The sequence below is a fragment of the Anomalospiza imberbis genome, chromosome 5 (genome assembly GCF_031753505.1).
Source record: "Anomalospiza imberbis isolate Cuckoo-Finch-1a 21T00152 chromosome 5, ASM3175350v1, whole genome shotgun sequence".
In the NCBI taxonomy this organism is placed as follows: Eukaryota; Metazoa; Chordata; class Aves; order Passeriformes; family Viduidae; genus Anomalospiza; species Anomalospiza imberbis.
In genome coordinates, this window is record NC_089685.1 from 57205458 (window position 1) to 57226076 (window position 20619).

General features: G+C 40.2%; 1 protein-coding gene across 3 annotated transcripts in view; it reads left to right on the forward strand.

Annotated features, from left to right (window-relative positions):
- Positions 1–412: 412 nt before the first annotated feature.
- TXNRD1 (thioredoxin reductase 1) overlaps positions 413–20619 on the forward strand; it is a 35446-nt gene continuing 15239 nt past the window's right edge. Inside the window, exons 1-8 of one of the 3 annotated variants that reach the window (XM_068191025.1) lie at positions 413–488; positions 11063–11172; positions 13342–13467; positions 16750–16822; positions 16939–17058; positions 17873–18015; positions 18145–18260; positions 19638–19863. In XM_068191025.1, the coding sequence (XP_068047126.1) occupies positions 13375–13467; positions 16750–16822; positions 16939–17058; positions 17873–18015; positions 18145–18260; positions 19638–19863 (771 nt within the window). In that variant the 5' untranslated portion in view covers positions 413–488; positions 11063–11172; positions 13342–13374. Of the gene's footprint in view, positions 489–6098; positions 6386–11062; positions 11173–13341; positions 13468–16749; positions 16823–16938; positions 17059–17872; positions 18016–18144; positions 18261–19637; positions 19864–20619 lie in introns of those variants that run through there. The other 2 variants (XM_068191024.1, XM_068191023.1) reach the window with 2 other exon arrangements.

Sequence of the window (20619 nt, forward strand, 5' to 3'; positions counted from 1 at the left end):
CGAAGGTAACCTTCCATTACAGCGTCTCTTCTATCTGTGTATTTCTCAGCACGAACCATTAATTGTGAGGGCAAAACCTCTCCCAGAACACCTCCTGAACGCCCTTGTCTCGCCAGCACCCCAGAGCCCGCAGGACGGAGCGCTCGCTCGGGAGCGCAGGGCCTGGGCTCGCCCGGGCCCCGCCAGGGGCCGCGCCTGCCCCGGCCTGTGCCCGCCCGCGTCCGTCGCCATCGCGACCGGGCCGCGCGGGGGGCCGCGGCGGAGGGAGGGGCCGCGGCCGCCAGGGGGCGCCGCCACGGACGGGGTGGCGATCCGGTCCCATCCCGTCCAGTCCCGTCCCGTCCCGTCCCATCCCTTCCCGTCCCGTCGCATCCCGTCCCGTTTCGTCCCGTCCCGTCCGGCCCGCGCCATGGGCAGCGCCCTGCGGAAGAGCCAGGCGGTGCGGCAGGCGCCCGGCGGCGCGCCCCCGGAGCGGCGGCGCCCGGCAGGTAGGCAGCAGGCGGCTGCCGGCGGACAGCACCCGCCCGGCGGCGCTTAGCACCTGGCGGGCTCCGAGCGCGGTGGGGCGGAGGGACCGGCTCCGGTTTCCCCGTGACACAGCCGGCAAGGCGGAGCTGGGGCTCCCTCCCTTGCTGGCGGCCGGGCGCCCCGCGGGGGTACCGCGCTGCAGAACAGCTTTGCTGTGCCTTCGGCAGGGTGACCGCGGGTGCTCCGCCTGTGCTGGGTAGCTGCTCCCAAGCACGGCCTCTGCCTCCCTGAGTGACTGTATCGGGCAGGCTGTGCGCATCATCCCGCTCACGGTAGATCAGAGCGATGCTGGGTGTCGGACCCCGTCCCCGGGGACTGCCACGGTGTGGCCTGAAGGATGTCTGTGCTGAGGAGGGAACAAGATTTGGAGTTAGGAACACCATTCGGAGTTAGGTGGGAGTTGAATGGCCCTCTGGTCCATGGACAGGATTTCTGCCTGCCAGGATTGAGGCATCTTCCCACGACAGAGTGGGGAGATTTGTGTTTCAGCTGACTGCTCTGTGCCTCGTCAGAGTCAGAGCTTCAGGCTGAGATGCTCCATGGGCACAGCATTAACTGTGCTCTCACCAGGTCTATAAAACCCGATGAAAGGAGTTAAATAATGGGCTCAAAGTAATGAAGGCCTGAAAATGAACCTAATGCTTCCATCTGGCACTGAGCAGCAGTTCTGCCTGAATGAAAAGGCACTCTTAGGATGTAGTACTTCATTGAGCATGTACTACTATAGGAGTGTTTTCAGCTCTACCACATGTAGACTGTGGTAGAAGGGACTGTTTTTAAACATGTTCTTACACTTGCAATAATTTGAGGACATTGACACAAAACCACCTTGGGAGCTTTAAGGTGTTACATGATATTTTAAGTCTTATTATGCAGGATGGAAATTGTCAAAACCTTGGCATACAAAAAGTAAAGATGCCTGTGCAGTAAGAATTTGCATGAGGCACAGCAGGAGCTGGCAAATACAAAGAAGATGTTTGTAACAGTTAAAACTCTTGAAATAGGCTTATTGTTATGGCTCCATATTGCTTAGATCTTTCAATTATACCGACATAAAATCCTCTGGTCTGAGCATTGGAAGCACTAGATGTTCCTTGATCCTAAGAGGAAGGAATAGGGAAGAAAAGAAAAAAAGGCAAACAAAAAACCCCTCAAACCACTGTCTAGAGAGTCCAGTTGTCCTTGTACTTTGAGGACAGTGCTGTGACCTGACAGCAGTTGCCTTACCTAATGCTGCCACTACCATGTTATGATTCAGAAGTACCTAATTTAGTTTTAAAGCAGATGCTGAAATCTGTGCAGGTGTGGTAGCATGAAGTCTGGGGCAGAGTGAGCTGCTCTGGACTTATACCCAAACCTGGTTTCTCTGGCTAACAATCTATCTTCTGGCATAAACTCAGAAATGAAACCTGCATCTCAATGAGCATTTTCAGCATTGTGAAGCTGACTCATTTAGGCTAAATGTTGTTTGGGCTTTGGTTTATATGCTCTGCTGTATCTTTGGCTTTTCAATTTAAGACATTACTACTCCCTGTTGCCTATTCTACAACTCTTGGTAGCATCTCAAAGTAATTCTCCAGGAAGGTTGGTTTAAACTCTGAGACAAGGTTTGTATATCAGCATCAAGGCAGATTTGCTTCTGGGATAGTTGCTTATGAGTAAATTATTATCTGAAAGCCAATGTCTATTTCCTAAAGGAACACATAAAAGTTTTTAGTGTCCATCAAGGACAAGACATGAGAAGAGTTTTGGGTGCTGTTGAAGAACTTATATAGAAGACTAAAGCAAAATAATTTACAGAAATTTGAACAGAGTTACATAATTTACATGAAACCAGAAACATAATCAAAATATGCTAATTACTCATTGTTTAACTGACTCTGAATCATGAAAAATCTAAAATGAATCCCTTTCTATAGTTGGTCATACCAAGCAGGATTGTTGTTTTAATATCTATATACGTCCCTTGGACAAAGTATATTTAAACTTATGTGTGTAGTAGGAGAAAGAAATTAGGCTGTTGATAGCTGTAAGAATTTTTCATTTCTTCTCTGGATTTTTTCTCACCTTTCCATCTTTTATCAATGGCAATATTAGATTCAGTTATTAATTCACTGTAAGATCTAAAAATGTTTAAAAAAATAAACAGTAGCAAGCTGGCAATGCGCACAACTGGCAAAAAAATGGTGCCTAGCACAGGAAAAAGTAAAAATGTTAAGACAGGGTGCTTATATACAGTTTGCATAACAAAGTTCTTAAATACATTCCCTTGTCTTTACCTTGTGCTTTCAAAAATGTTATTCTCAATCTTCAAATAGCATTCAGTACACTTTAACAATTGCATTTTGCATATGCAGTATTTATGACATTTTGTGAGTATAAAGGTATGAAAATTAGAAGTACCTGAGAAGACAGTGCTTTTCCTGATTTTTTTGTTAAATTGTCTCCACACTTACTTAATTTTCTGGATTATAAACAGGCATTTTACTGCAGAAAGGATTAAGGAAAAAATTCAAAGCTGTACAATAAGGGACTGAACTTACACATCTCAGAATTAAGACAGCCTGGGTTGCAGCTTTTGTTGTATAAAACATATTGTTTGTTTCTGTGGGACTCTAACTTGTTATAATGTTAAGTGCTGCTTTTTTTTTAAATTCCAGACTGTCATAGTTGAATATTATGAGTGGCTGTGTTTAAGTTTGGTTTGACTTTGTTGTACGTTGAAGCTGCGCAGGACTGGGCACTCAGTACACACTCACTGGTGGGCCTGGAAAGTAGACTGGGAATGAAATTTGGGCTGGATTCTACAAAGTCAGTTTAAAAAGTAGTTTTAGCATAATTGTTCCTCATTTTTAGTGCTAATATGAGAGCCTCTGAATGCAGCATAACTGTGAGGTGGAGTAACAGGGGATCCACTTTGGTGGTCCTAGTTCTGTGCTGTAGCACAAACACCAGTAGTAATTAGGTTGTGTTGACATTTACGTGTGGTGAGCGTCACAGTAATGAGGCCCCAAATATTTTTACTTTTGCAGTATTTCCTGGAAATGTGTTGACCATATAATTTACATGTGAGTTGCTCAGGTGACAATAACAGATGTGTCATAGCACTCTTTGTGCAAAAAAGTAGAGTGAACTCAAATCCTGGATGTGGCTTAATGGATACCCATGTATTTCCTCAACCCTTGTTAATAACTGTGCCATCCCCTTGATTTCTGCTGTGAACAGAAATGGTGCTTGGCCTTCAACAGTGTATGGTATTCGTCTCCTTTTTCCAGTCCTTTTTTATGGTTTCTCTATTTTCAAAACTTTGGAGATAGAGCTCCATTGCTTGTTCCTGTCTGAAGGTTGTTCCTCCATTAAGCCCATCTCAGTCACCCTTTGGAAGGGTGCCTTGTTTCTGTTTTGATTGTGCTAGTAGGAAACAAGCCAAATAACAGATAAAATTGTGCACTGGGGCTTACTTAGTATACTGAATTGCTAAATTAGTCTCATTTTTCTTTACTACTGCTATCTCCTGAGGATATGATATCTACAATGTATCCCTTGTTTTTGATATCTGGTTTTTCATACCTGCCTGTTGTCATGCAGCTGCCTTCTAGATTATAGCTCAACTCATGTATTTCCTGGTTGTTTTTTTTTTCCCATTGCTTGCTCATTTTTTCCCCCATTGTTCATTTTTTTCCCCATTCATACTTTTAAATAACTTCCTTTTTTGAATATGGTGTCATATTGTAGGTCTTCCTTGCAGAACCATCCCCTAACTTGCCTGGTTATATCTGATGCCCTTTTTCCTTATCTTCAGTTTGGTTTTACCTTCTGTTTTTCTTCCAAAAAGTTCACAGCTTTTGCTTTCCAGAGCATATTGCCTTTCCTATGTGTACTCTTTATGCCTTGTAGTATTGAGTATGTAAAGGGATTCATTTATGGTAAACTCTATGAAATTGTGTGATCCCCAATAATTTTTGGCTATTACAACCCTCTCTCGCCCAACACTGTCTTTTGCATAAAAAACATACAAATGCAAAGAGGCAGTAAGTGAAGCATGCAAATATTTTTATTTCCATAGAAAATAGTAGTGGCTTAGTCTAGCGTAGCCCTAGCTTTTCTTAGGAATCTGCTAATGAACTGGTTTTACCAAGTGAACAGAGATATCATCTCATTTTATCTTCTGTTCTAGCAAAGTTGCCTGTTTTGCTTGTTGAGTCAGATGCTCAAGGAAGAAAGAGCTGTTTGACACGGTCACCTCTTTTGTGTCCTGTCATTGCATCCCCAGCATGGTGGGAAGGAAACTCCTAACTTCCTTATCTCCTCTGCTGTTTGCACAGCCAGACACAAAGCAAGCATTTCTCGGTAGCCCTGGCTTACAGGTGTAAGGTATTTGTTGTTTTCCAGCCACCCTTCCCAACCGTTCCCAGCCAGGCCTTTGTCAGGCACGTGTGCATAGGGTTGGTTTATCGGATCGCTTTGGTGGCAGGAGAGTTCAGAGGGCAGTGAGTGACCTGCTAGGCTGTGCTTCTTCCCTCTCCTTGCAGAAATGCTGTGTCATTGTTTGCTGGGCTGCTACAAGCAGGATTAAATGGTTCCACTCAAGTCCTTTTGTTTTTAAAAGACAAAAATCTTTGATTACTCTGGAATAAAACATCTAGGTTTTTTCCTCATCTCTTAACAAAGCCCCACTTGGGAGGGGAAAAAAATCCCAAATTTCTGAGCCAAGTACCCAGGTACTTTCCGTGGTGTTGTACCTGCCTTAAACTTCATGCCCTTACTGGAAGATTACCTGCAAAGAGCTTATTTTCCTTTAACTGTGTTCAGTTTTAATACTGGGTGGTTTGACAAAAGAGCCTGATTGTGTGTGACTTGTTTTCCACCATTTTTTATGTTCTCTGTGACTCAAATGCAAGCCTGATTACAAAGAAATGTGTGAATGAATAAATGGCTTTAGTTGTGGTAGAAACAATAAAGGCATGGCCAGTGGCAGCAGGGACTAATGAATGGCACCTGCGCCAGGAGAGCCTGTTCCATCCCTGCTGAGTACTGTTTTACCTCTCTGGCCTCAGGTGCCACACTTATTCAAGTGAGGCTGGTGATGCTTCCTCCTTGTGTCAGTTGTTTATTTACTGACCAGGAATTAAAAAGATAGGTAGCATGAGAATATTAATCACAGTTTGTGGGGACCACAAATTTGTGTTGGCCACAGGAATTTCAAGAAGAAAAGTCAGGAAGCTCAGCTCTTTAAGGTCATCCCAAAAAAAAGGGTGAGTCAGTATGGATGGCACTGTGAGCATGATACACTTTACAGGTAGTTATATCAGAACCCAGCTTCCTTCGTTTTGATTTAGATTAGACAAAGCATTAACTAATATGGGTAAATCCCAAAGCAACTGTGACTTTTGAAGGAAATAGACAAAAATCTATGTTAAAATTACTGGTATTGTAAGATCATATTTTCCATAAAGATTGCATATAAATTGTTATATGAGATATTGTAGCTTATACCCACAGTTCCAGAGGCAGACAAACTTTATATTAAGATCTTCATAACCTACTTATTTAGTTCACAATGAAGTAAAATTGAAGATTAAAGTGGTCCAAGATACATAATTAATGTAAGATTGGTTGCCTTTTACTGAGGAGGAGAGAAGCTGAAAGTTACTTTAGTTAAATTTGTACAGCTTGTTCTGTTAAAGCCAACAGAGTTTGTATTGTAGATGTTCTGGAAGAACTTGAGGTCAGCATGTGATGTTATGCTTGCAGAAAACATCCCTATTAGTGCTAATTAGGGCAACCTGGCTAATTCCTGTATGGTTTACTGTAAACAATTACATAAGGAATGAGGAATGGCTGAAGACTTTCAAGGGTAAGTACTCACTCCCTGATGCTGCTGAGAAATTTCTGTGGGTGAGAGCACTACTAGGAAAGTCTGTAAGAAAGCCCAGGTCTTGTTGGGGTGGGATTTTAAGTTAAGTTCCATAATTATTATGGCAGAAACATGTCTTGTATGGAAACATGTCTTGTATGACTTCATAACAAACCAAGGAGTACAATGATGTCCCTGTTAAAATCACTAAAGTAATATACTTTCCCATAAAGCAGTTGGACTTTGTGGTAGCTGCATGAATACTTAGAAAAGGAAAAAAAAAGCCTGGAAGTAGAAATTACTTCTTTTGCTAGAAACTAGAAGCTGAGACCAGTTTCAGAACCCCTTTTTTCAGACTAACTGGATGAGACAGATTATAAATTTGAGTGGATGATTGTTAGAGAAGGGGATGTTTGAGTGTTGAGTGTTTTGCCCTAGGTTCCTCTTGGATGGAAAGGTGGTGGATTGCAGCCCTCCAAACACAGTGCTGACCTATGTTGAGTGGAAAGCTGATTGGAGGATGTTGTTGAGTCAGTCCCCAGATGTTCATTGGAAAATTAACCTGAAAGGCTGAATTTTGTCACTTAATGCCATTTTTGAGTGGGAACTTTTCTGCTGGCTATAGAGAGCTTTGATTCAGGCTCTCAGACGGATGTCACCTGAAAGTTTGTATTTCATTTGATCTGGCGTTCATCATTCCTCTGTCAGTGTTTCTTCTTTGGTTGGTATTGATTTTGTAATTCCTGTCCTGCTACACAGAGGTTAGATTAACAGTTGTCAGTAGATTTTTACTGTCCTTTGAGAATACTGTGCCCTGGGGCTTTCTGCTGTTTTCTGCCTTTTTTATATATTAACTGCATTTGTTTGGCTGAGAATGATGAGGGCTTTTTTCTTTTCTGGCTTAGAGAACTCAACACTTAGGTTGGAAAGTTCCCAGAAGAAAATTTGTATCTAAATGTTTTCCTACTTATGAAATTTACTCTAAATGCTTTTTGTACTTAAATGGTTGTGGTAAAAAGAATTTATATTTTCATGAAGGAAGGAGGTGTTTTGGAGTATTACTGTGTACCACTGTCAGGACTCTGCTAACAGAAATCTGACAAAGTAGAGCCCTTGCTTCAACTAGTTGCAAAGTTCAGTTATTCCACATTATGCCTTGATGTTGATCCCATTCAAGCAGTCCCTTATTTAAATGGAAGGAGTTTTAAGCTCTTAGATATGAAAAGGGCATGAATAAAAATAGAATTAAAATTGAAGGGCTTTACAGCAACACACTGGATAAATATAAGCAATAACATAGTTCAGAGAATTTCTGATTTCTTAGGAAAATGCACTTTACTCTTTTGCTTGTCAAGTCTTAAAGCTTGGTGGGTTTTGGATTTGAGAGGCTAGCTGACAGCTCAGCCCCACTCACTCCTCCCTGCTGGGATGGGGAGAAAATTGGAAGAGTGAAGGTGAGAAAACTCATAACTGGGACAAAGACAATTTAGTAAGTAAAGCAAACAACACCATGCCAGCAAGGTCACAGGCTTCCATTTCCTCTCAGTTTTGTCAGTTCAGCTGACTGCAAGGCATCCTCTCAGTGTGTATTTGTGATATGATCCAGGCTGGAAGTGTATCTTTTAAGGGCTCAGGGTTTTTCCCTGAAAATCTAAATGATGTAATGGCTCTGTTGTCGTCACTACCAAATGTTTGAGTTTGCACAATAGGGGAGGTAGTGACCTGTGAGGATAGTGCAGAAATGAGCAAATCTAGAAGGAAAACCTGAAAATTTCTCAACCTACAAAGATCACTTTGACAGAAGGTAAATATTCATTGTCATATGAAATACCCTGTACTTCCCAAATGCCTGAAGATAGGGCAATAAAGCAATTTATGTGTTTGTTCAGAAACATTACAAATTTAGAGATGTCTTCTGAACTCCTTGAGTGGACACAGCTATTTTTTTTTAATTATAGTTTGTGAAAATGTGAAGTTTGTTCTTGTTGGTAATGTTCTTTTCTGTGATACAAAAACTCTAGGTAAATCAGTGGAGACTTTTGCCTTGAAACACCACTTCTAGACCTTCAGAGTGAGTAGTTGAAAGGCAAGTGCTTTCCATGGGTGCCCATGCCCTGCCTCTGCAGCTGGTGGGATCCCTGGATCACTTTTGTAGGGTAAGGCAATTCTTATCCTGGAGCAGTTCCGCTTACGAAGCTTGTCCATGCTGTTGGGTTGGGCTGGTCCTGTTCCCACCTGATCAAAGCTTTCTGAAACCAATCATGCCTTTTTTCATTCTAGCCAGAAGTTACACAACAGTCAAAAGTTCAGACGCCTCAGTGCTAGGGAGGACTTTGGTTTTTGAGGAAGCTCCCTCCCAGTAAGGAAGGATATAGGTTGAATAGGCCATAGTTGTTTCACTGTATTTTTTTTATCTCCCCAGGTGGGGTTTTTTGTGTTTAACAAGTTCTTAGCAAAACTGGCAGTTTTGCCACTACCAGTGAGAGGTGTTGCTGCCTCCTCTTACTCTCTACTGGTTTGGTAATGCCTTTGTCCTGGCATCAGCTGTGGTGATCACAGGATTGTTCCCTGAGCTGGCTGAGCTTGTTAGACTGGTCAGAAGCCATCCACAACTTTTCTTCTCCTGGGTTAGTTTTCTCGTAGGTTAATGAGTTGATTTAACTCATGCATGAGTCTGAAGTCTGCCAAACCTGGTGCCAAATATGCAGACACCAAGAAGGAAAAAGCCAGTGTGGTGGAAAAGAATATACTTGTCCCCTTTTTTTTAGTATTGGTTGGTTAGATTGATTCACCTCATATCAAGGAGCCCTTGGCAGGTCATAGGAAAGGTGCCACCTCACCAGCCACCACCTCCTAGGCTGGGATTAGCAAAACCAAAAGTCGGTGGTAGTACAGGGCAGGAGCCTCACTAGGCTTCCCTGCTACAGACTTGCTGAATAACGCTCATACGTACCAGGCAGAGAGTCATCCTCAGCACCACATCTCAGAAGGTTATCCAGAGCAGATCCATGGTTCAGGTTCTCTTTAGCAGTCTCACTCTGAAACAAAGTGTCTCCTGACTCATTTTTGGAAAGTATCGATTATTCACCAGGACTGTGGGTTATCGCAATTGCTGTTAACGGATGGAATTTTATGGAGAGCACGCTGGTGACACACAGAGCACTTTCTGCTTTGTCATGCTGCCTGTGGCAGGTTGCCCAAACCAACAAGGGAGAGGCCCCCAGAAGCAGAGCCAGCCAACATGCAAACCCTTTAAAGTCTTTGCCAGGGGCTATGGTTGCCTTTGGGTTTTGGAACTATTGTTAAAACTTGGTACCTCTGGCACAGATCTACCTGAAAATTATTAGAGATATTTATACAAGGGCCTGTGTTGGCTAATGACTAGATTTTATCTCACTGAAGCTACAGTTTTAGGTGAACATTCCTGAGATTGTTCAAACTTGCAGGAATAAAAAATACTCCTTCAATTGCTTCAGGTACACACAGGACTGTAGCTTTAATATAATATAGTGAAGCAAAAAATTATTCATTGTGAAGGCTGTTCAAAACCTGTCTTCTTGCTTTTCTTGTTTTACATCTGAGTGTTCCCCAACTAGAATCAGAAAAGTTGTATCCATCATTAATATTACTTTTAAGAGTTCTGATCTTTAAACCCCTTTACCAACATCACTAAAGTACTCTTCCCAATATCTTTGTGAGATAAAGGAATTTTTAGCAATTCTGAAGAAGTCAGAAATTACAAAATTACAGTCCAGTTTTCAATGACTGTCTTTTTTCATTTGTGTATATGTGAATGCTTTTCAGGTTTGTGGGCTCAGTGCCCAAGGAATGTCTACATAGCATTCAGTATGGCTGTTTCTCTAAGTATGGGCACATGTTAGTGTCTGCTAATTAATGCTGGTTGTACAGTGCAAAGTATGCATGTGATTAAGTACAAACAACTGTGTACTGACCCATTTATTTGAAATTAAGCATAACATAATTCAGAGTTATGTGGAGGAAGGCAGAGCTGATAATGCATTCCAATCAACTATTAGATTTTCCACTTTTTTCTTTTTCAATGCCAGATCAAATAAAGTTTCACTGTGTGTAAATAAATTTTTTTTTCTTTTCACTTATATGCTTAAACTTTTATATTTGGCATACATATATATATAAATAAGAACAGTTATGTCCAGTGGGAAAACTGATCTTTTCCAGCCTTTTGAATACATTTATCAATACATTGAACTAAAAGAAGTTTCCAGGCAATTAATTGCAGGAGAAAACTAAAAAATTTTAATTAAGTTTAAAAAGTACAAGACTTTACATGTCACTTACTGGGCAAAAACCATAAAAATCAACATGTTCTTTTAAGACTGAAGTTTCAGGCTTAGCCACAGGAAATATGATTTCCTTGCTTTGATCCAAGCATATTGTTAGATTGGCCAAAAGTACTGAAATATCAGCCAACTCTCGTATGGGATTTTATTCAGCAGGAAAATATCGCAAGTCATCCTAACATTGCAAATGAGTCATGAGTCGCCTTAGGAAACTCTCCCCTGGGACAGACATGCCACAGATGAGGAAGTGATGAAGCTGCCAGGCCACTCCCCCAGACAATTTCTCTTAAGGAGCACAGCCCTCATAAAGGACGTCTCTCCAGACACTACGTTATTTTTACCCTTGATTTCACAGGGGGAGCCCCAAAGCTGCGAGAAGGGCAGCGCGAAGCAGCGGCAGAAACTTCCCAGACAGTTGTTTCTGTACGGGAGAAGCAAACAGGAGATCATGAGATAACTTTAAAGGTAGGGGGAGATACATTTCAAAGTCTGTAATTTAGTTTTGACATTGAAAAATAACCAGGATGTAGACTTTATTGTAAAATTTGTAGTTCATGGGTGAAGAGATCTGTTCTCAGGATGGGATCATGGTCATGAAGAAGTTCCCCCAGTAAATGGGATGTGGAGCTTGTCAAGAGCCTGGCTGCTTTGGAGCAGGGTTCGGGAGGATGAGAGGAAGCTTGTAGTCTACTTTGTCTAATCTAAACTTTTAATATGTTTTCATAAAGAGGTATTACGAAGAATTAATGAGAAATGAACCAAACAGTAGGAAATAAAAACTGAAGTTTCTTAATCCATGTGCAAACATAAAGCATTTTTCTTAAATGGAAAAGAAAAAAGGTAGCATGATATAAGTAGTGATCTAAGCAAATGAGTAGTTGGTGTGGTTTCCTTCTGTGCCTCATAAAGATACCATTCTCAGTAGCTGGGTCTGATGACTGTGGGGGAGTTAGTCTCCCTTTATGCTTCACACCATCCTGTTTCCACTAAGCTAGCAAGAAGGTGTGCTTTGGAAAAGAATGGCACCATTTTTCTAATTTTACATATCTAAGTACAAATGAAGTGAAGCTGCATATCACAGTTGAATACATGCCTCTCTGCTCTTATTGTGGTAGGAAGTTTGATCCTGGCTAATGGCTGTGTTAGAAAAATAGAAAAAGGGAACCAATTGCAAAGTAGGTTCAGTGGTAGGGGTGTGTGTTGGGGTGGTAGAGCAGGAGGAGAAGACAAAGGAGAATGAGGTATTTTTGAATGTCTTCACAGCGGCCTCAGGTGTTTTCTAGGTTTTGTTTCTACTGTTAACATGCTGCCTGGGGTTATGAAATACTACTACAATCTAACTTTATGCAGGCAGATGCACAGCCTGAATTTCTGCTGATATTGCTGTGTAATTTGTCTGAGCAATAGGGGATTTTTGTCAGTGGGATGGCTGCACTGGCAGCAGGCAGTGGGGTAGACATAGTTATAGAGAAGGACTAATCAAACCTCAGAGGAAGGCAATGGAGAGGGAATAACCTCAGAGGAAGGCAACAGTAGAATGGGTTGAGTACAAAGGGCTGTTTAATGCAAAACAAAATTAAGATGAAAAGACAAGGGAAACTTCTTTGGACTCTTCCCTTTCCTTTGATTTGCCACAACTATTCCAGTAGTACTGAATCAAGTCCTACCAAGTTAGGCAGACAGAAACACATATTTGTAAAGTGGCAAAGTATGGGATTCTTAATTTATGGGTTTGGTCTTAAAAGTTTTTCATTACTTTAATTGATGTTCACTGATTTACATCAGCTAAAGAATCTGATTTTTACTCACTCCAGATCTTGTCCTGCAATTTGAGAGGCATTGAGAATTTTACCACAATTCCAAAGGTTAGAAGGTCTGAAGCCGTCATAAATTGGAGTTTTAGAAATGAAGTATAAAGGCTCATTTTAGAAAGTGTATATGAAGACAGTGCTATGTTCTTTGTGGCATAAGCTGCCAAAACGCATTTTAGGACTAATGGGTAGTTTTTCTGTGGTAGTAGCTGTGATTAAAAAAATTAAATCTTTTGTGAAACCATAGTGGTCCATTTAATGCCAAAATTATGCTAAGCCAAAGCAATGATAAACACTGGCATATTACAAAAACACAGCTTTCAGACATGGTTTTCTTCATTCAGTTCTGTTCATTCTGTTAGTAAGGCTGGTAATTATTGGGGATTAGTACAGCGTCACATAGGATTGTTGTATTTTCCTACACGCATATGCAGGAGGAGGGGAAAAGCACTAATTAGGAAAGTCCAGGGCAGATGAAAAGAATAAAATAAATTAATGGAATGCTTGTGTCAGCAGTTAGCTATCTCATCCTGGAGTACAGTATGAGGAGGCTCTAGGGTTGCATTGTTGTGGGAAACTATGCTCTGCAAGGAAGCCCAGTGCTCCAGCAAACAAGAAAATTTATAGTTCACTATCTGACAGGTAGAGAGCTACTCACAGATGGATTAGGAAGATGAAATTAAAAGCTAATTAAAAACAAAACTCAGAAAATTCAGATGCAATTATGTTCCCTTATCACAATATTTGCTACTGAAAATACTAATTTATGAACGCTATGGTAATGTTTCAATATTCCCTAATACTTTTTGTTTTCTCCATTCAGGCACATAAGGAAGCAGACAATCCTCGGAAAACAATGGAAGTGAACGGGCTTACGCGGGTGCCGGATTCCTATGACTATGATCTCATTGTCATTGGTGGAGGCTCAGGAGGTCTGGCAGCTGCCAAGGTATGACGGGGAAAATACACACTTATACTTTCCTTGAAAGTAGGTGGGTGACATCCCCGGTGTCTTGGATTTGGTATCTTTAACACTGTAGGGGTATAACACTTTTGTCTGATCAGTGAAATTTCTTTCACTATTTCACTTTTTCACCATTTTGGTTAGTGCCAATTATACAATATTATTTTCTTTATGTTCTGAAGAAGGAAAACATGCTATACTCCTTAATATTCCCTAATACTCCTTGCTAGAATGGAACTTGGTCCCCATTTATGGGAGATGATGCTGCTGGAAAACAGCAGATTTCCAGCAAAACTACTACTAGTGTTTATTAGTAGTTGAATTTAAACTCAACAATGAAAAGGTTCTATTCAAAATTAACACCAGGAGGTATCTACTTTTGTATAAAAGTACTATCTTTTCAGATATAGTTGTGTATCTTGTTTTAATTCTTGGCAATGGGGGAGAGTGTGTGGTTTTTGAGCTTACATAGTTGCATAAATGGAGATTTTGTCTATACTTAAACTATGGTCTCACCCTTCCTTTCTAGGGTTTGGTATTTCCTGCCTGTAGTCAGATGAATTATGGGGTTTTGTTAGGATATTGCTATTAGAAGCATATCTAGAATTAAATAAAAGAATTCACAGTGGTATAAAATATAGCAGCTCTTAGAGCTGTCATAATCCCAAATATTTTAAACTTGAAGAAATTTAATATAAGTTAGTAGCTCTCCTTTACATCAGTAGTTAGGCACATTGTGTCTCTTCTGTCTATGGTAGGATTAGCTATTTAGAAGTGAATTGATCATTCCTGTAAATAAAACTACTTTGTTGTTCAAGACCTGGAGCTGGATTAATCCTAATAATTAATGCTTAGTTGGGAGCATTTCTTTTATTCTCAAGACGTGGAGGAGGTCATTGCAGAGTGAAAGAAAATACAGAGAAAATATTTTAGAACAGCACTGGAGTCACAGTGGATCCTGGTCCCTTAGAAGTATTTCTGTTATAATGGAAATGTGCAGGGCTGAGTGATGGATTGTCGATCCATAGATGTAGATCCATAGTCTATTTTGGTAGTTTACTGCTTTCCTACCTATAGGGGCACTGTTGTCATGGTGCAGGATGGAGGACTAAAGGAAAGATCTATGAAAGTTCTGAGAACCACAAAGAGAAGTAAACCCTGGTTTTCAGAGGATGGAGATGTTCAGGGACAGGAGAGAGTAACAAGAGTAAAACAGAGCTTGCAGTAATGCAAAAAGAGTTTGCAGTAATAAGAAGCCAGCTGTTGAAATTTCCATAAGGAGACTAACTGACACAGTGATGTTTATTGCATCATTTTTCAGTTGTAGAACAGAAAAGGTGTGCAGTAGGAAGATAAACTGCCTAATTCCTTCAACTCAGTGTGTGAAGTATATTGATTCTCAGTGTACTCAACTGATTGTTAAGTAGAACAGAAGATGGTCAATAAATTCAACATCCCCATCAGTAGTAATGTGTGTATTTCAAATCAGTTTCATGTACTTGAAGTGGAATTGTTTTACACACATAAACTTATGACTTTTACTTAGATTGTTCATTTTTTTAAATGAATGTCAGTTGACAGTGCTTAAACAAACAAACAAACAAACAAACACCCCCAAAACCCCCCCCCCCAAAAAAAAACAGAACAGAAAAAACCCCAGCTGCACAGCTCTCATACAAAGTTCCAGCTACCTGCACTCAGGTTTGCAGCAGTTTACCTAGATTGGTTAAATGTGTGCTTTTCACCCTGACACATGCACCTTTGTGTGCACACCTTCCTCTCTACCTTGTGCCCAGAGCTTGTTCCTTTGGAGGCAATTCTCCACAGGGGGTGCAAACACTGCCAGGCCGACTTGGTACAACCCAGCTGCAGACTCAGAATGGTGCCAGGCCCCTGCTCTCAGCTCACACAGAACAGCTCCCTGTGCAGCCTTGCTGCATTCTTGCAGCACTGCACTGAGCCCTGAAAGGTTTGGGAGCCTGCAGGGCATGTTTGTGGCTGTGGGCAGATCACTCAGCCCACTCAGAAGTGGTTATATCTCTGTGTGATCTCTGCCAAGGTGGCAATGCAATGCTGTGCTGGGTTATGTGAGCATGTAGCTGAGAGAAGCTTTGGAATCCATGCATTTTGCTTAGCTAACCCTGGTAATGCTCTTTGGAGCAGTGCTTAAGAGTTGTCATCATAAAGGAGCTTTAATGACACGTCTCAGTCCCTAAATGCCTTTAAGAGGAACTTTCTCAGAGGTGCTGCTAATGGATAGGAATTAGCTTCTTGGCCAGATTAGATCTTTATTGGAAGTGGAAATCCAGTACAGCAATATTTTCTGAAGGTGTCTATAGCCTGCGTTATTTGAAGTGTGATTTGCATTTTGCATGAAGTAAGATACATTTAAAATTGAAATTCTGATTGTCAAGTATTTGGATTAACAAGTATTACTGGTAACAGAACGCTGAAGGCTGTCCATCTCCTCCCAAACCAAACCCAAGGCCTTAGAGTAATATCCTGTTCATGAAGTTGCTACTGCTCACATGTCTAAGAATTCATCATATGATGCCAACATAGTTGTGGCTACTCCAAGTAGCAAAATTATTTTACTTCATCTCATGGGAGGAATCTGTCATTGCTGTTTCTCAGCTACCTAGTGCTTGTCTAAGTGCTTTTCCATGGCAGCAGTTACTGCTGTCAGTTTTGCCTTTTTCTTAAAAAAACACAAAGGGAGCAATGAAATTAGTATGTAGTTCCCAGTATAATTTACAGGCATTAATTGTAGATTTGCTAATGAAACTTTTTAGGGAAATACTGGATCATAGAGTCATTAAGGTTGTCATGCTTGGCCATGTGACTGCTTGTGTCATTTTCTGATGTGTTTTCAAACAAATGCTGGAGAAACCATCTTTGAAGGGAAAACTGGATTAATTAGGAATTTGTTAAGTAGGTTAAAAGTAAATGGGTATGTTGGGAAATAGTCTGAACAAAGTGACAGGACGGAGGAGTGAAGAGGAGGTTGGACTCACAGAGTCTCCTGTGTATTAGATGGTGCCATGCTGTTTTGTAGTAGGATGAATGCCTTTTTTTGCCTTTCATCTTCTTTTTCCTACTGAATGCACAGATGAATTCAGAAGATTAATGACTGTCTGTTCCCGTGCAAATCATTCATTGTAACTTAATTAAAAGTCACAAAGCTTTTCAGCAATGCATGATGTTATCGTCTACTCCAAATTTAACCTCTAATATTTAGATATGTGTCTTATTTAATTTGTTTTGCAGGAGGCTGCCAAATATGAAAAGAAAGTGATGGTGCTGGACTTTGTCACGCCTACGCCTCAGGGAAGCTCATGGGGTAAATTTCTCTTCATTGCAATCCTGTTATATAGGAGCTTTACTCAGAGACTCTGATTCTTATGTTTGAAATCTGCTACACTGATGTGAAAACCACACTCTGTTCCTTTCTCTCAGGTCTTGGAGGAACATGTGTAAATGTGGGCTGTATACCTAAAAAATTGATGCACCAGGCAGCTTTACTGGGACAAGCCTTGCAAGATTCACGCAAATTTGGGTGGCAGTTTACAGAAGAAGGTAAAGAAGCACACTTTTTCCAGTTTTGTCATTTGCACTGAAAATCCTGAGGTGGTTCTCATAATCAGGTGCTTGTTGCACTGCAGCATGTGCTGGCTTTGACAATGTGAGGCAACTTCAGAGGGATTACACATAAATAGAAGTGTTTTTCAAGTCTAAAGCCATGGGGCTTATCACCTCCATGTTTTATCTGTTTGTTAATAGCTCCTGATCATGTTTGTAATGGAGATCATGTTTGTAATGTATTGTGTGAACAAAAGTAATAAAGTACTGCTCCATTTCTGAATGTATCACATCTAAGGGAACACACCAGGATGTTGCCTGACAGAAACTTCTTATAGTTACAAGCAAGGATTTCCTTTCCCTAAGTGTCTGTCACTACTATGTAAGAAGATGGATTTTACTTTTTATTATCTATGATGTGTGTAGTTATAGGATTATGAATTTTTTAGGCTGCAATCCTGTATTTGGAAGCATGTACAGGCACCTCTCAGACATGCATTGTCTTCATTTGTTGAGCAATGTCGCCTGCTCACAGCTGTCAATATATATCTATCAATATAAAACTGCCAATAATTCAGTAAGTCTTAATTTTCAATGTTTTAAGTCATACCTATTTGCACTGTGACCTTTCATGTTATCTGTGCGGATGTAATTCTTTGAATTTCAGTAGATTTACCCTGAAATAAAACAGGAGTAAGACAAACCCAGTAAGACTGGATCATAAAAATAATCTCTTTGAGAATAGCAATTTTGCTGTGGAAAAAGAAAAGCTCACACTAAAAGATGAACCTTCCTATTTTGTTTCTGACAGTCAAACACAACTGGATGACCATGACAGAATCTGTTCAGAATTACATTGGTTCACTGAACTGGGGCTATCGGGTTGCACTGAGAGACAAGAAGGTCACGTATGAGAATGCATATGGAGAATTTGTTGGGCCACACACAGTTAAGGTACTCCATAGCCATTGTTTGCTGTGTCTTCCTGTAGTGCTGTCTGAATAGAGATGCTTTTCAAATAGAATAATTTTTCCTGTGGTGGGACTGCAAAACACTCACTTTGCACTAATACTTTGTATGCAGGCAACGAACAAAAAGGGAGTTGAGAAGCTGTACACAGCTGAGAGATTTATCATTGCCACTGGTGAACGACCACGCTACCTGGGTATACCTGGAGACAAGGAATGTTGCATTAGCAGGTAAAAACAGGGAGGAATACAGTCATTCCTTGTGTGTAAATGCTTCCCCATACTGAGAAGCACAGTCTGCTTGAAAGAAAACTCTGTACTTAGATATTAGGCAAAGTGGAAATAGCACAGCTGCTGATGTTATGAAGCTGCTGGAAATCTGTCTTCATGCATCAGGGCAGTCTTGAAACTCAGCACAATTTTTTTCCCAGCTACTCAGTGAAGGTAATTCAACTTTTGAAAAAACTGGTTTAGAGTGGCTGGTTAATTGCTAATGCCAAGCAAAAATTTTATATTAAGATAAAATGTGTTTTCATATCAGAGTAACTTTTAAGTTTATTGCTGTAGAAATAGAGGTTGGAGTTACAGGCTGGCAAACCTACAGCAATGAAATAAATAATTGGCACGATTCCTCTGAAACCAAAACACCATGTGGTGTGTTTCCCTTTTAATAAGTAGTAATGAAATTAAAGATGACAGATAATACAGCCTGTAAAGTTGTGCTTTAAAGTATCTTCAAGATGGAAGCGTCAGGAATCCCAGAGTTAGACTATCAGATTGAGGCTGTCTGTGTAATCTTCACTGAGTTCCTTGGTGTATCAGAGCTATGCTGCAGCCTTTAATTGCACAATCACATTTTATGCCATCACCCTGAAAAAGGGGACACTTATTTTAGAGTCAAATATTCACAGAATTGTATTGCCAGCCTCCAAGTGTCTGCTGAGTAAGTGTGGTGCCTCCATGAGTCCTGGTTCTGTGGAGAAGCCTGGGTTTCATAGTCTAGGTCCAAAGTGTGGTAGAACTGATGTAGCTTGATGAAGCAGTTGAAAGAAGTGAAAAACAGGCAAAGGAGCATGTTTTCCATAATTTCATACTTCTGTCTTTGCCTGTTAATGTGGTTTGATGTCTGTGTATATCTGGCACTGTGTATAATGCTTTAGCAAAAGGATGTCTTCAAAGTGGTGATGGTATTTTATCTTAAAGCTGAACCCCTTCCACTTTAAGTCCTCAGGAGCTAAAATTTGCAGCAAAATATTTAAAGCAAGATTCAGAGGGGAAATAAACACCTACCTTTTTCAACAATTTGTCCTAAATTTCTGTTAAAAAAACTCTCCGCATTTTTGGGGTGATTCAGAATTTTTGTGCTCCTTTTTCTTATATGTGCACTCCTAAATACAACTTTTTCATCTGTCACACACTGATTTTGTATTCCAGATGAACTTCCAAAAAATTAAGCAGGGTTTTTTTTTTATGAGCAAGAAAAGGAATAAAGTTCTATTCTTACAGAAAAAAATAGATAAATATAAAGCATAGTACATTTTTCTGTACTTGCTTTCTGTGCTCTGACTGCTTCTAATTTCCTTTTTCCCTTTTTTTTTTTCCCTCCAGTGATGACCTCTTCTCTCTGCCATACTGTCCAGGGAGAACCCTGGTGGTTGGAGCTTCCTATGTTGCCTTGGAGTGTGCAGGATTTCTTGCAGGTCTTGGATTAGATGTCACTGTAATGGTGAGATCCATTCTCTTAAGAGGATTCGACCAGGACATGGCAAACAGAATTGGTGAATATATGAAAGAACATGGAGTCAACTTCATTAGGGAGTTTGTGCCAATCAAGGTAGGCTCAAAGTGACTACAATTGATTGGGATGTACCTACCATAATGTTTTAAGATGTAAATTATTTTAATTAATACAAAAGTTGAACTTTCAGTATCTGCTGTGACATGGAATCAGTTAATTTTTGTTTTAAACTAACTCTATGAAACTGAATTAATTGAAAGGTATAATTTAATCTTAATATGAAAATTTTGTGAGATTATGAAATTCATTGTTTTTTATCAGAATTAGTTGGGTTAGTATATGCTACACTAAAAATGTTACACCTGCTTGTCCTGGTTCTTCTTGCAGGCCCATAATTAAGCAGATAGATTATTTCCTCTAAGATCAGTGCATCACAAACAATTGCATTTTTCATTGCCAATTTTCAAATTTTCAGCCAGCAAATACTGTTTATATGCTGAGGATTAGTGGACTATCCAGAAAAGTAAATGGGCTTTAGAAGTATCATCTGTATCATTTACTTGGCAGAGTATCATTTACTTGAAGTATGATACTTGAAGTATCATTTACTTGGCAGAATCCTTAAATACTTGCTCAATTTTTGTTGAATTCAGTAAGAGTACTCATGCAGCTACTTACATACATGTATAGGTAAATTCAGGTTGAATTTAAACTAGATTAGAAATTCTTTTCTAATGCAAAGTTGCCCTATCAAAGACTTCAGAGGGTGCTAACAGTATTTTTCTTTGTTTTTTTCACAGTAGTCCTTAATTATTTTGAAATAGCAAATCCTGTATTAAGCAATTTCAATTT